The sequence below is a fragment of the Centruroides sculpturatus genome, unplaced genomic scaffold, assembly GCF_000671375.1.
Source record: "Centruroides sculpturatus isolate CEXI.00-Female unplaced genomic scaffold, Cexi_2.0 scaffold706, whole genome shotgun sequence".
NCBI classification, from domain to species: Eukaryota; Metazoa; Arthropoda; class Arachnida; order Scorpiones; family Buthidae; genus Centruroides; species Centruroides sculpturatus.
Window position 1 is genome coordinate 363683 of NW_019385092.1, and position 14654 is coordinate 378336.

The following is a 14654-nucleotide window of genomic DNA, read 5'->3' on the forward strand; positions in this document are numbered from 1 at the left end:
TCACTCTGTTTTTTTTTTTTTTTTTTGCATTTAACAAGAGAAATTGAAATTCTTCTTACTAACCATAGCTGAGAAATTGACTTATATGACATTGTAATTTGGATGCATTGTACAATATGGCGCTTCCTGTACTTGTCTTTGTTATAATTTATATGCGAGAAAGCACCTATGCACAAATATGTTAAACCAAGCATAGTGAGAACATGAATTCTCATTATTCAAAGAATCTGTGGCTGTTAAGCTCACTTCAAAATTTTTGGCTTATTTATCTGTCCTTTGCAGTGATTTCTGGAGATCTATCATCTCTAACTGTAAATTCTGCTGATGTCCAGCAGGAAAATAGAGCTGTTCTTCCAAAATACCTTCTCTAACTATTGTTATGTGATATGTTAGAGAAGCTTGGTAATGTCTTATATATTTTATTTAACTGGCTTATATGTTCAAATATATCTGACAGAAATGTTAAATGTGTGATTATGAACTATCCATGAACTATAAAAATTGCTGCTTCTGTGATGTTGGCTGAAGAATTTTAAGAAATTTGTTGACTGTTCAATATCTCTACTCAGTGTTCTTTTTCTAAAAATATGGCTGTTGGTACACATATATGGTGACTAAAATAAAGTTCCTGCTTATTGCTTTGGATTTAGAGTCAGTTGCTAAGAGGTCACCTTTTAGTAACCATGTTTTTTTACCTTTCCCTTTAAAAATATTATCATTAGTGCTTCTTTGTATCTTGCTTCTTAACAAGAACATAGTGAAGATAGACATTCAACAGGCAGTATTATGAGGTCATCAAAAGATTCTACTGATTCAAATCAAGCTAATATCACTCTTCTCTGCAAAGTGATATTAGCTTATATTGGATGAATAATGAGAAAAAGGAAAAAATAGTAAGGGGAGAATGGAAAATATAAGTATTAAAATTTGCATTTTTTTCCTACCAGTTTTAGAGGGCTGTACAATATTGATAGAAAAATTATTAGCCAGAAAAGGAAAAGCATGCTGGTTTAGAAACATGCAATTAGCTGGCAGTCCAGATTTAGATTGCAGCCATCATTTGAGTAGGGGTGCTATAGCATGTGCATCAGACAATGGATAATTTGTTTGGTCAGTGTGTTGATTGACTGTCTAACTCAAGAATTGGCTGACTTTTGATATTGATCTTAATGTGCATTTTATCAATAAATTAAACTTTAAAATTCTAGAATTGTTATTCAAAGCTAGAAATTAACTTTAAAAATCTACAACTTATTGATGTTAAACATTGCTTTATTGGAGAAACTAACAAAAAAACTTGTCTGATATTTTACCAAAATAGTTTTGAACTTTTTAGGCTCATCATCAGTGGGAAATCAAATACAAAATTCTGAATTTCATCAATGAAATTATTGAGTTGATAGAATTTAGAATTTCTGTTTGATTGTCCCTCATAATGAGTCTAAAAAGCTCAAAAGTACTGAAATATCAGACAAGTTTTTTTGTTAAAAAAAGCAGTTTTTAATGTAATGAATGTAATGGAAATGGATAAATTTTTGAATTATTTATATTAAATTTTAACAAAGCCAAGGAAGCTAAATATTCTACAGTATGTTATGCCTGAAGTCATTTATCAATCACCTCATTTTGACTTAACCAAATAGGAACCAAATTTTATACTTATTTTTTTTAAACACAATAAAATCATTTTCAATGAGATATTTGTCTTTTACTATTTAATTTTTTTGCAGTGTGTTTTAAATAATAATTATTTTTATTCATTTAATTTGGTAAGTGTAGGGGAAAAGACATTTAAAGCTTTGTTTTCCAATGTGAGAACCTGGGCTAATATTTTCTTGTAATTTTGACGATCTTAATCTTATTTAATTTTTCAAAAATTAAAAGAGAGGATTATTTTATTTTAGCAAATTCCACAGAGGAACTTTGCAAGATTTTCCCACCAATAACACTTTCTTCGTGGGTGACACATTCCACTAAAAACTATTCATCGAAGGAAGTGTCACAAAAAAATTTGGGATTGGACTAACCATCAGCTCCTTGCATGATCATAGCAAATATGGTCAGAATAGAGGGGAAAGAAGGTCATGAGAGAGTTCACCTGTCTGTTTTGAAGTGTGTGCTCATCCTTGCCAGGCTTCTCACTGATTTTCCCAATTTCCCACCCTTTCCACCAGGCCTTGGCTGCTTCGAACTAACAAACAATCAATTGGACAACAACAGTTGTGGATTTTACTCTTATGAACTTTGGGATTCAAGACTTATCATAACTTAGTGAGAGACTCTCCTTCCTCTCTCCAGGATGTCAAAGCCAGACAGCGATCATCAGACATTATAGATCCAGGTATTTATCAACCCATATAAGTAACTGAAAACAGTCTCTCTCATTTTGGAATACATTAAGACTCTCCTCTCTATTTCAATTTTCTTTGTAAATTTTTTTCCTTCTTGAAAAATAAATATTTATTGTTTGCTGGTTAAATGTATAGTGGAGTGCATTATTTCCAGTGTACTGTCTCTTGACTCCCTCCTCCATCCCTGGCCTGTTCATTTTCGTCATATGGGACCACTCATGCGATAATTATTTGGAAGGTTCCTGTGCACCTAAAGTCACAGGTGGTGTCAGTTCTTGGGCATTGTTGACGTAGCCATCTCAGTGTGATGTAATGGTCACACCAATATATTTTATGATTCTCTTTCATTGAGCTAGAAAAAAATAAATGGTACAATACAATTTGTTGTTGGGGGTTATGTATGATCCACAAATTGGAAAACATTGATTTGAAATGATCTGATATTACATTATGTTGTTAGTTGATATTTCTCAAAAATACATATTTATTTTGAATATGTTTGTTGTCTTAGGGTGCTCAAGTTGAAATTGAAGCAATAGCAGTAGTTGGTGAAGTAAGAGAGAAATCAGAATGACTACAAGTATCTATGTTATAAGAAAAATATTAAATATAATTTACTTTTAAAGATATATTAATATATGTAAAATAAGGAAAAATAAGCATTACCTGAGTTGCTACATTGAGAAGAGCTAAACGACCCGTATTATCACAGGTAAAAGACATAATTGAATAACCTTCTTGTATGCTAGAAAACACATTAAATTTAAAAATCATTTTATGAAAAATGAAATTTATATAGTAACAATTTATCATCTTACATTATATAATATATTTAAATATTTAAGTACATTAAGTACATCACTATAAGATTACAATATTTTTATACAAACTGTCTTATAAGTTATAAATTGAAAATTTTTTATTAAATTTATATGTAATTAATAAAGCTTATATTAGAAATTGTTTATCATCATGCATTTGGAGCAAATTGATTTTTTTATTGCTCTATTACAGCATTAAAATGCTTGCTCTATTCTTTAAGAAAAATTTTTGAAAATAAATACTTAACTTCAAAAATTAAAAAAAAAAAACTTTATTTTATAGTAACACATCATCATTATTCACTCTATAAAATAAAATAGCAGAAAGTAAATCATCTTTCATTTTTAGTCAATAGTCATTTAATATTAATTTTAGAACTGGAAATAATCACTCCACACTCGCTTGAGTAGTAGGCATGCTTGATGCAACATGACAAGTGACTTGAAAGCTCTTTGGGTAATTTTGAATCACCTCAAATACCAATTTTATTTCGAACCTGCCATATTCTCCATTGTATTGCAATCTTCATGAAAATGTTTCAATTCTTCTTCACTTGAACTGTATAGTTCAGAAACTTGTCTGCGTTTTTCCTGTTTATAAAGTTCTTTTTCAAAATCATCATGATTTTGAAAGTATCATATTCCTGTTGTGATAACTGAAAACTTGTCTGAGATGGTTCTATTGAAAATTTGAATCCTTCATTCATTTGCACTGTATTGAAATGCTAAAAAATCTTTTGCTTTCAAGTCATTGGGCTATATCAAAGAGTCCTTCTTTTGCTTCCATTACTTGCTGTGGACTCAGTAAAATCTTGTAGCATAGATCAATTTAAATTCCGGCAAGAAAATATACACTTTTAAAGAATTTCTCCTCCCATTTTCGCATTGAGGATAAAATTCCATTGCAGTTTCTCCTGCATTGTCTTGCAAACTTTTAGCAAGTTTATGCCAATGAAAATTCCAGGAGTCACATCATAAGCTTGAAGTGTAAATGTATGGTTTGGCTTTGCCAAGAGATTTTTCAATTTTTTCACCTCTTCCCATTCAACTTTGCTTAATTTCAATTCTCTTGTCCCAGCAGCAGCTACTTGTTCACAATAAGATTGAAAAACGAGAAGCCATTCAATCATTCTATATGTGAAACTCTTCATTCTTTTTATATTTACTTACCAAAATTTTGGAAAGCTATTTATGCATTATGCTAGAGTACTACACAAGTACTTAAATAAATCCTCTAGATTTTTTTAAAAAACCAATAATTGATTAATATGCCACTTTTAGAATATAAAATCTACAAGTGACATATCATGTTATGAATTTTTTTTATGATAGTATTTATTGTTTTAGACTATTTGAGACTAATGTAAAATCTGACAACTTTAACACTATATTTCCTTGATTAAACACCATATATAAAATGTACATATCCCCTGAGGTTTATTACCTTGCAACAGGGGACAAGTAAACAAAAATTGAAAAAAATACCTTAATTACTCCTACATTTTCTGAACCATCAAAATCATTTACTAACTGTATTTATGGGTTACAGCTACAATATTTGAAACAATTACTGTTTTCATAGTTAACCCAATTCAGCATTTCCCAGTTTGGTTATCATAATGATGCCAATTGCTTATCTGCAGCATGGAAGTATGTTATAAACCAAAACGAGATTAAAATCATACTCTAATTACTATTGTATATATTCAATGGATTTGTAGTGGATTATCATCATCGTTGTATTTTAACGTTTCTTTATTATTTGTTTTTGGAATTTTATTTTATGTTGTTTTTGGTTATTCGTCATCGATTCATATTTAGAACACTTCTAACAATGTTAAAATTTAAATCTAAAAGAATTTTATTACACGAATGTTCAATCCTAAGGATGGCTACATAAGCTAGCTGAAAACATTAGATAAATAAAAAATTATTGCTAGAACAGGCTGGAACTCTTTAAATTTATTACATTGTTATTTGTGTGATCTTGACTGAATCTAGTTAAACTTTACAATCTCCAATTTGAGTTTTTTTGTTACTACCCTTCAGTTGATAAGCTTTCAACTTATGAATTCAATCATGACTTTCTCACACTCAATATTTGACAATATTTATAATTTTACTTCCAAAAATGTTCCATAAACCTTGGATTATAAAGTGCTGTCCAGACAATCTGAAGAGGTAGAATTTTAGTTAAACTCCTTACCTGTCATTCTAAACTACAGATATCTCTTGATTAACAGGTTAATTAATCCCTGATGCTACCTCATATATCAAAATTGCATTAATCAAATAAGGTAACTATGTTAAGTAAAAACATCTGGTAAAGCCATGTTAATTAAAACTTCTGCTGCATATATAAAGGGATCGCTGCAATTCATTTCGTGTGTTAATCAAATCCCGTTTTAAGCAAGGGATACCTATACATTGCAGTACTTCAACATGTTTCCCATACTTTTTAACCTGGGGTTTATTTTTTAACAACACCTTTATTCCAAGGGTTTATTTGAATTTTTGGGTTTAATCAAAAAAATACAGTAATTCATTTCATTATTCAATAATTATTAATTTTAGTAACCAAAAATATATTTAATATACTCACATATTAAAATCTGTTAATTCTTCAAAATTATAACCCCTAATTCTATTGTGTGTGTCTGCAGCTAATACAGTTTTACCATCTTTTCGACACCACAAACACAATACTCTTACGCCTTCTCAGGAATCTAACACATTTCCATCTAGATCCTATGAAATTATTATTTGAATAATTATTATTAATAAATTACAGATGCTTTTAACTTAGTTAAATTACAGATGTGATATTAAATGCTATTATTACAGAATTATTGTTATTTTGCATTTAATTTTGCTTTTAATCTTATTGTAAAAATTTTTTAATAAATTAAATTAATTTAAATAAAATTGTCATTTTCTGAACATTTCTTATGTTAAAGTTTTCCTGTTTTCATTCATTTTTATCATAAATTAATACTGTATAAGATTATATCAAAAACTCCCAATAATAAACTTTATATACTTCATATTATATACTTTTAAAAGTTAAATGCACTAAGTTTAGGTTTTATTTTAATCACAGTACTTATAATAATATAAATTTTTAACACCGCTCAAATATTAAATTAAATATAAAGCGAAATAATATGATAAAAAATTCAGAATTTCAAAAGGCATCAGAAATATCTAGTTGTCATGCTAAACTCACAAAATTTCATTTCTCAAATAGCAATTAACCTAATGCTATAAAATAAATTTTATGAACAAAATCTAAATATGAATATAAAATTGATAAGAACTAAACATTTTATTAAAATTAAAAAACAGAAATTTCAAATAAAAAGATTTTATCATTCTTACAATCAAACTATTTCCTTACAATATTTAAAATACTGGGTGATCAAATGAAAAGAAAACTCAAATAGCAACAAGGGTAATTTGCTGATGCAACAAGTTGGTGGATCTGATTGATCTATGACACTTTGCCAATTCCCAAGTGTAATATTAACTCATTATCGTTATTTAATTTAAATGTTACAATAATTGGAAAATTACATAAAAAAGAAAAGTGATTAAAAATTAGAGCAATGATTTATGAGAAAATATTCTGAATCTACTGTCTACAAAGATTTATGTTTACAAACATTTTAGTAAGAGACAGGTTCTGTATATAACATAAGAGAGTTGTAAATGAAAAGTTATCCAAGGAAAGACTTTATGAAGTATAACTGCATGCAGAAATGAATGATCTTTAATCTTTAATGAACTTATGTCAACAAACCAAATTGTCTTATGGTTCTGTTCATACAGCTATGAAAATAATCAAAGTTTAGCCTTATAAAGTAAGAGTTGGCATAAGCTTTTATTTATTTATTTAGAGTTTCAGATGTCATCTCAAAGTCCATAGTACATAAATGTTCAAGGTCTAAGTGTTTCTCAGATGTAGCAGGACAGAAAAAACTATAGTTGGCTCATAGCAAGTTTGATTTGCAGCACTGGCAAACTCCTTGCAAGTTCTCCTTTTGTTTGATCACTCAGTATATTTCCAAGCTTAGATTAATTTTGGTTAGAATATTTATTAAATGATGTTCAGTCAATGGTTTGTTTTCAAAATATAATTACTCACACACTGATAAAATTGTCCTCTAGTACCCCCAGTTACAAATTTTTTTCCATCTTTATGCCAAGCACAAGATGTAAGACTGTCCTCTGGAGTAGGGCTCATTTTAAAACAAAGATCTCCTGTCTGAATATTAAATTATAATTTAATGAAATTTGTTTTAGTCAACAAAATTTCATTTATTTAAAAATATTTTATTAAATTAATGCAAAATTTTTAATAGAATGCTGATCATCTTGGCTTAAAATTTAATGAATACTGAAGGGATATTAATAATTAAATATTTATAAATTCAAGAAATCAAAGCTCTAGTGTGTAAAATTAATAAATAAGCAATGAAAAAGTCATCACACAATGATTTATATATTTAATAATAATTCTTTGAATCATATAACATAATCTTGATGTTATGTTTACTAATTTCCAGTTAAATAAAATATATTAACATACCTTATTTAACTGATTATTAAACAATTGATATAACATTTTGTTACCTAACATCTAATAAATAAGTTACTTTGGCAAAATTATGTTAAATGTAAATGATAAATATTACAATATTAAAAAAAATTATAGTTATCTTATTTCAAAGGTATAATAATTCAAAACTTGAAAATATTTTACATTATCATCTTAAATTATATACTTAGAAATGGTTTTATAGTTCAGAAATTTACATAACACAAATAAAATATTTTGTAAAATACTTTAAATTCTAAACTTCATGAAGCCTGATACATTGATATTCAACCAAACAATCACCTTAATCAATCGGGCTATAAATGTGATTGATTAAAGCAATCATTTGGTTGACTTTAAATTCATTAATGATCATTTGACTGTTGTTTTCTGTGACTAACAAAATAATTCTACAAATAAAGCATTATTTTATTTTAATTTCAATTACATTACAACAGGTAATGAATTATCAGTAAGACTAGAGTTCAATGTCACTTATATTTTAAAAATGTTGAAATTATTTTTTTTCACAAGATGATTTTTTGTGATAAATTTGAGATTTTAACATTGACTTGTAAAAAAATCTGCCAAATTAAAATATAAGAAAGATTCATTATCTCTCTTAATAAAGTCTAAATAATTATGCCAAAATCATTTAAGATTTTTTTTTTAAAAAAGCCAATTTTTAGATGGTAGATTCGGACTGTGCACTCTTAGAAAATCATGTTACATAGTCAACAGGGCTAAATTGACCTAACAANTGGTAGTACACCATTATTGTTTTTGCAAATTTGTATATATCTTTATTTTATATTTTTTTTTGGGGGGGGTCCGAAAAAAATCACAATCATAAATGGGGTCGTGAATAAAAAAGTTTAAAAAGCCCTGTTCTATGCGATTCACTCATCTTTACAGTTTATCTGCAATGTTTTGTTTAATAAATTAAAAATAATTTAGATTTTTAATATCTTAATATTGGAATATATAAATTTTATTACATCACTGAAGAAATAATAATTATCTAAAAATTACATTTTTCTTTTTTATTTATTCACATTCAGATTTTTGAATATCTATGCATATATACACTAAAACCTTGTTGCATTGTTCCCATTACCTTAGTCTTCCCATATATGTTGCTCGATTCATTTGATCCCAAAACTATCCCCACATAAATAACATTATTTTTTCCTGTCTTCATTGATCCTTGAACTATTATTTTATCATGGCAATCATCGAAAAATTATGGTCCTGATCAACATTTTTCCATATTGATAGTTTTTTCTTTAAATTTGGAACAATGATTTATAAGCACGAGAGAAGACATGCATGATAATCTTGAATTAATTCAAAACATTGACACTTAGGCACACGTACTGTGCCTTCACATGTGCCTAGACTGCATGTTGAAAAATCAAGCAGTCATCTGCAGCCATTCATCATATTGTCAAAAGTATATTTAATCCATAAACAAATAATAGAATGAAAAAATTGTCATAATTTCTGTCATTTTAATTGTCTGTAAGACTGGGATGTATGTATATTCATATACAGAGACTTGCAAAAGCCTCCTGGTGTTTGGGAATGTGGAGGAGAAAAAAAAGAAAAAGAAAAAAGTTTAGCACATCTTTGTTGAGGCACATAGAGCACTGATGAAAGTAAAAGCTTTTATGTACACAGCATGAGTGATGGTAATAGTAAAAGCATTCTAGATCTTGAGAAATTGAACTTTGAATTGGACAATAAAGTTTGCACAAAATAAATGTCAATCAAAAAGTTCTTCAGAAAAAATTAGTATTTTAAGTACACTGTAATGTATCATATACTGTATTTCAGAGAATAAAAATCATTAAATTGTTCTTATTCATAACTTTTAATAGTTTTCTGAAACTACTGTTTTTTTCTGATTTATTGTTTTCCATTCCCTTAAAACAAAATGCATTGAGATTTTACTATATATCATTGTATTAGGTAAATTACCTGTACATTCCATAACCACACATCAGAGGAATCATCAGGACCACAGGCAATAAGATATGTATCATCTGGACTCCACGCTAAATATGATACACCATTTGGATGCCCTTCAAATGTCCTTTTATGTCGAACTTCTAAAGTTTCCTATAAAAAAAGTAAAAAAACTAAAATTAAAACAAGCTGCTTTCTGTACACCGAGACTTCTATTTGTTCATAGTTTTTCAATGTCAAAAATGTATAGTTTAAATCAAAGTAACAAAATGAAAATATGTAATTTACTATTAATATTAAAAAAGAAAAAAAAAATTACAAATAAGATATAGTACACAATTTTAATTAAATCTTATATTAATTTTATTAATAAAAATTACAAAAATATTTTTCAGAAAATTCTAATACTTACTGGATCAATGTCCCAAATAATTACAGTTGTATCTTTTGATCCAGTATCTAATTTTGTGCCATCATTAGAATATCTGCAGAACCAAACTTCATCACAGTGATCTCTTAATATTTGAACTGTTTCACATGGAAATTCTTCCCTATAGAATAAAATTTATATTTTTATAATAAAAATTAATTATTAAACTGAGTGAGAAATTCCCAGAAATAGTAACTTTCAAGAAAAGAAAGATCTGAGTTAATAAAACCATTCAGAATACTGTATGTCCATATACAGTAGACTCTTGATAAGTCAACTTCCTTAACTTGAATTTTATTTTTCTCTTGAATTAACTCCTGTGGACTCAATGCATTCCATGCCCCTATAAGTTAAAGTAGTTTTGAGATCATATTTCACTTACTCAGAATTTAATATCCAGCGATTTTATTTTGTGTCTAATTTTATTTGCTTTCCTTTGCATTTTCTAGGAAATGAATGATATTATCACAAAGTTGAATATTGATATTGTATAAAATTATGTCTATGAGTGTACAACATAAAATTCAAAATTTTAACATCGTTTTACACATAAAAGTAACAATCTTATTCTGGAATGCAAACTGACCAATCAAATCTTAGCACTTTAAAATCATTATTTTTTAAATTTCTATATTTTGAAAATTTCAAAATATAAACAACAAATTTATGATTTGACAACTTATTGAGTTATTGGCCAATCAGATTTATGAGTCTGTCTATATGTAACTCTTTATTTGGAACTAAATATCCATATTTTATAAATTTCACTGTAAAGTTTGATTGCATGCTGACAATTTCATCATTGATAATGACCAGTTAATCAGTGTATTGACTATTTTCGTTCTGAAGTAGATAAAAATGGCAAGCAAGAGAAAACTAAAGATTTCATTGATAGCAGAAAAAATATCCATTGTAAAGATCATGATGAAAAGCAAAAATAAAAAATCAGAAATTGCAAAAACATTCGCTGTTCCATGAACACTTTTTCTACTTAGTTGAAAAACAAAGAGGATTTTGGAAATCTTCGACAAACAACAGAAAAAAATAGAAAATAAAGTGTAATTATAAGTATCCAGATGCCGAAAAGTGCATGATGAAGAGGTTTATAAAGTGTAGAGATAAGAATATTCCCATCAATAGAAAACTTCTTAGATAAAAATCTGAACAATTTGAACAACAGTTGGGTTATACTGGATTCAAAGCAAGCAACAGGTGACGATAAATTTAATAGGAATGAAACAGTTTTCAATAAAATCCGTGGTGAAAGTGTAGAAGTGTAAAAGGAACTGAATGTAGTTGTTGAAAAGTGTACCAGAAATTGTACATAACTATAGCCCAGATGATATTTTCAATGCAGATAAATTTTTTTAAATGCCAGACAAAATAATGGTATTCAAAGGTGATTCAGGTCATGGAGTTTAAAAATCCAAAGAACATATGACTCTTTGTTTGAGAGGGAATAAAAAGTTGCTATTGTTATTAATTGGAAAATCTTTAAAGCCTAAATGTTTCTACAATACAAAGACATTACCTATACAATATGTAGCATGTCAAGCATGAACAATGCCAGCATTTTTTCTAACTGGCTAAAAAAAAGTTCACTTAAATAATTGCCAAAAATAGAAAAATTACTCTTTTTTTCAACATTTAATTTTTTCACTTAATGATTTTCATTTAATGATTTCCATTTAATGATTTTCACTCTGGAAACTAACTGTTCAACTTTTACCATCAATTATAACTTTTAGATAACAACCTTTAGATCAGAGAATCATTTAAAACTTTAAATTTCAATACAGAAAGCTTATTGTAGATTACTACAAAATCTGGAACTTTTCTAATAAGCAATAAGAGACCACCTTCTTCATTTTTTCCTGCAAATTTTTATTTCAACACAAACATTTTTGGCCTCCTTTAGCAGCCTGCCTCAGATTATTGAACAAAAAAACTGAGCATTTCAAATTATAATGTTCTATATTTTTGATCACACAAATTTGGAGTAAACCTTCTAGATGTGTTTTTATCATCATGGCTAGATGCATAGATAGACTATACATCTAGTTGTGACGATAAAAACACAAAAAAAAAAAGACACGGTTTCAGAATACATAACTAAAACCTTCTAGATGTAAAAGTGCTAATAATAAACAAAGCTTGGAATGACGTTCCACAAAATACAATTACACATTGCTTTATAAAAACAGGTCTGTCAACAGTTTGTTGACATTTTGAATAAATCAGAATTTCCATCAAAATCCATTGACTGTATTGAAAAGGCTGGGCCAAGTCTCATTATAACAATGAGTGATGAAAAGGATTTTGTCAACATTGACAATGACCTAGCTGTCTGCAGACACTTATCTGAAGACAACACTGCCAAAGAAAAGAACCAAATGCAAAAAAAACAAGTGATTAAAACAAGAAAGAAATAAATCCTGTCAAAGACAAATATCCTGCTCTGTCTAAACATAGGGAAGCCAGAAAAGCTTTGAAGTTTTTGAACAGCTTTCTAAAAACTACATCATTCGTAAAACAAGATGCTTTCAAGGCAGTCAGTCATTCACATCAAAAATTTTGTTGAGAAAGAAGCAATGAATCATTGATGATAAACTCACATAACAGACTTTTTCCACTAATAGTGTCAATGTGTTGTTATTTTGTACAAACATATATCTAAAAAATAATAAAATATAATGTATTTAAATCTAAATATATTGTTTGTATTGTGATATTTACAATCTCATTAACATAATGGCAGTTTCCATNTTTTTAAATTTCTATATTTTGAAAATTTCAAAATATAAACAACAAATTTGTGATTTGACAACTTATTGAGTTATTGGCCAAATCAAATTTATGAGTCTGTCTATATGTCTCTTTATTTGGAACTAAATATCCATATTTTATAAATTTCACTGCAATAGTTTGATTGCACGCTGACAATTTCATCATTGATAATGACGAGTTAATCAGTGTATTGACTATTTTCGTTCTGAAGTAGATAAAAAATGGCAAGCGAGAGAAAACTAAAGATTTCATTGATAGCAGGAAAAAATATCCATTGTAAAGATCACGATGAAAAGCAAAAATAAAAAAATCAGAAATTGCAAAAACATTTGCTGTTCCATGAACACTTTTTCTACTTAGTTGAAAAACAAAGAGGATTTTGGAAATCTTCAGCAAACAACAGAACAAAATAGAAAATAAAATGTAAGTATAAGTATCCAGATGCTGAAAAGTGCATGATGAAGAGGTTTATAAAATGTAGAGATAAGAATATTCCCATTAATAGAAAACTTCTTAGATAAAAATCTGAACAATTTGAACAGTTGGGTTAGACTGGATTCAAAGCAAGCAACAGGTGACGATATATTTAAGAGGAATAAAACAGTTTTCAATAAAATCCGTGGTGAAAGTATAGAAGTGTAAAAGGAACTGAATGTAATTGTTGAAAAGTGTACCAGAAATTGTACAGAACTATAGCCCAAATGATATTTTCAATGCAGATGAATTTTTTTAAATGCCAGACAAAATAATGGTATTCAAAGGTGATTCAGGTCATGGAGTTTAAAAATCCAAAGAACATATGACTCTTCGTTTGAGAGGGAATAAAAAGTTGCTATTGTTATTAATTGGAAAATCTTTAAAGCCTAAATGTTTCTACAATACAAAGACATTACCTATACAATATGCAGCATGTCAAGCATGAACAATGCCAGCATTTTTTCTAACTGGCTAAAAAAGTTCACTTAAATGATTGCCAAAAATAGAAAAATTACTCTTTTTTTCAACAACTGCAGTGCCCACTTAATGATTTTCACTCTGGAAACTATAACTTTTCAACTTTTACCATCAATTATAACTTTTAGATAACAACCTTTAGATCAGAGAATCATTTAAAACTTTAAATTTCAATACAGAAAGCTTATTGTAGATTACTACAAAATCTGGAACTTTTCTAATAAGAAATAAGAGACCACCTTCTTCATTTTTTCCTGCAAATTTTTATTTCAACCCAAACATTTTTGGCTTCCTTTAGCAGCCTGTCTCAGATTATTGAACAAAAAAACTGAGCATTTCAAATTATAATCTATACTAATATTATAAAGAAGTAATGTTTGTAAGTTTGGATGTAGGGGTAATCTCCGAAACTACTCATCCGATTTCAAAAATTCTTTCACCAATACTTAGAATGGAACTTCAGGGTGGACATAGGCTGTATATTATTCCGTTAAACATTCCTATAAATTAAAAGATATCATCTAGGGTTAAGACTTTTATGTCCAACAGATGGCGCTACGAGTACGATGACCTAAGTTTGCTTTTCTGTGAAGATGAACTAAAGCAGATCATCATCTATCTGTCTATATAAATAAAAATGTAATGTTCGTTTGTTCCTACCAATTCCTTTGAAATTTTGACACAATGCTGCATTCGAATATGCACATGTTTTTATATAATATACGGTCGAAATTCCCCCCACTGGG

The 14654-nt window shown here is 28.2% G+C and overlaps 1 protein-coding gene across 1 annotated transcript in view; it reads right to left on the reverse strand.

The window, feature by feature from the left end:
- Positions 1 to 381: 381 nt before the first annotated feature.
- LOC111634576 (WD repeat-containing protein 26-like) overlaps positions 382 to 14654 on the reverse strand; it is a 36931-nt gene continuing 22658 nt past the window's right edge. Inside the window, 6 exon segments of the mRNA XM_023379378.1 lie at positions 382 to 2935; positions 3018 to 3096; positions 5775 to 5920; positions 7317 to 7436; positions 9750 to 9890; positions 10150 to 10288. Coding sequence (XP_023235146.1) covers positions 2822 to 2935; positions 3018 to 3096; positions 5775 to 5920; positions 7317 to 7436; positions 9750 to 9890; positions 10150 to 10288 — 739 coding nt within the window. The 3' untranslated portion in view covers positions 382 to 2821.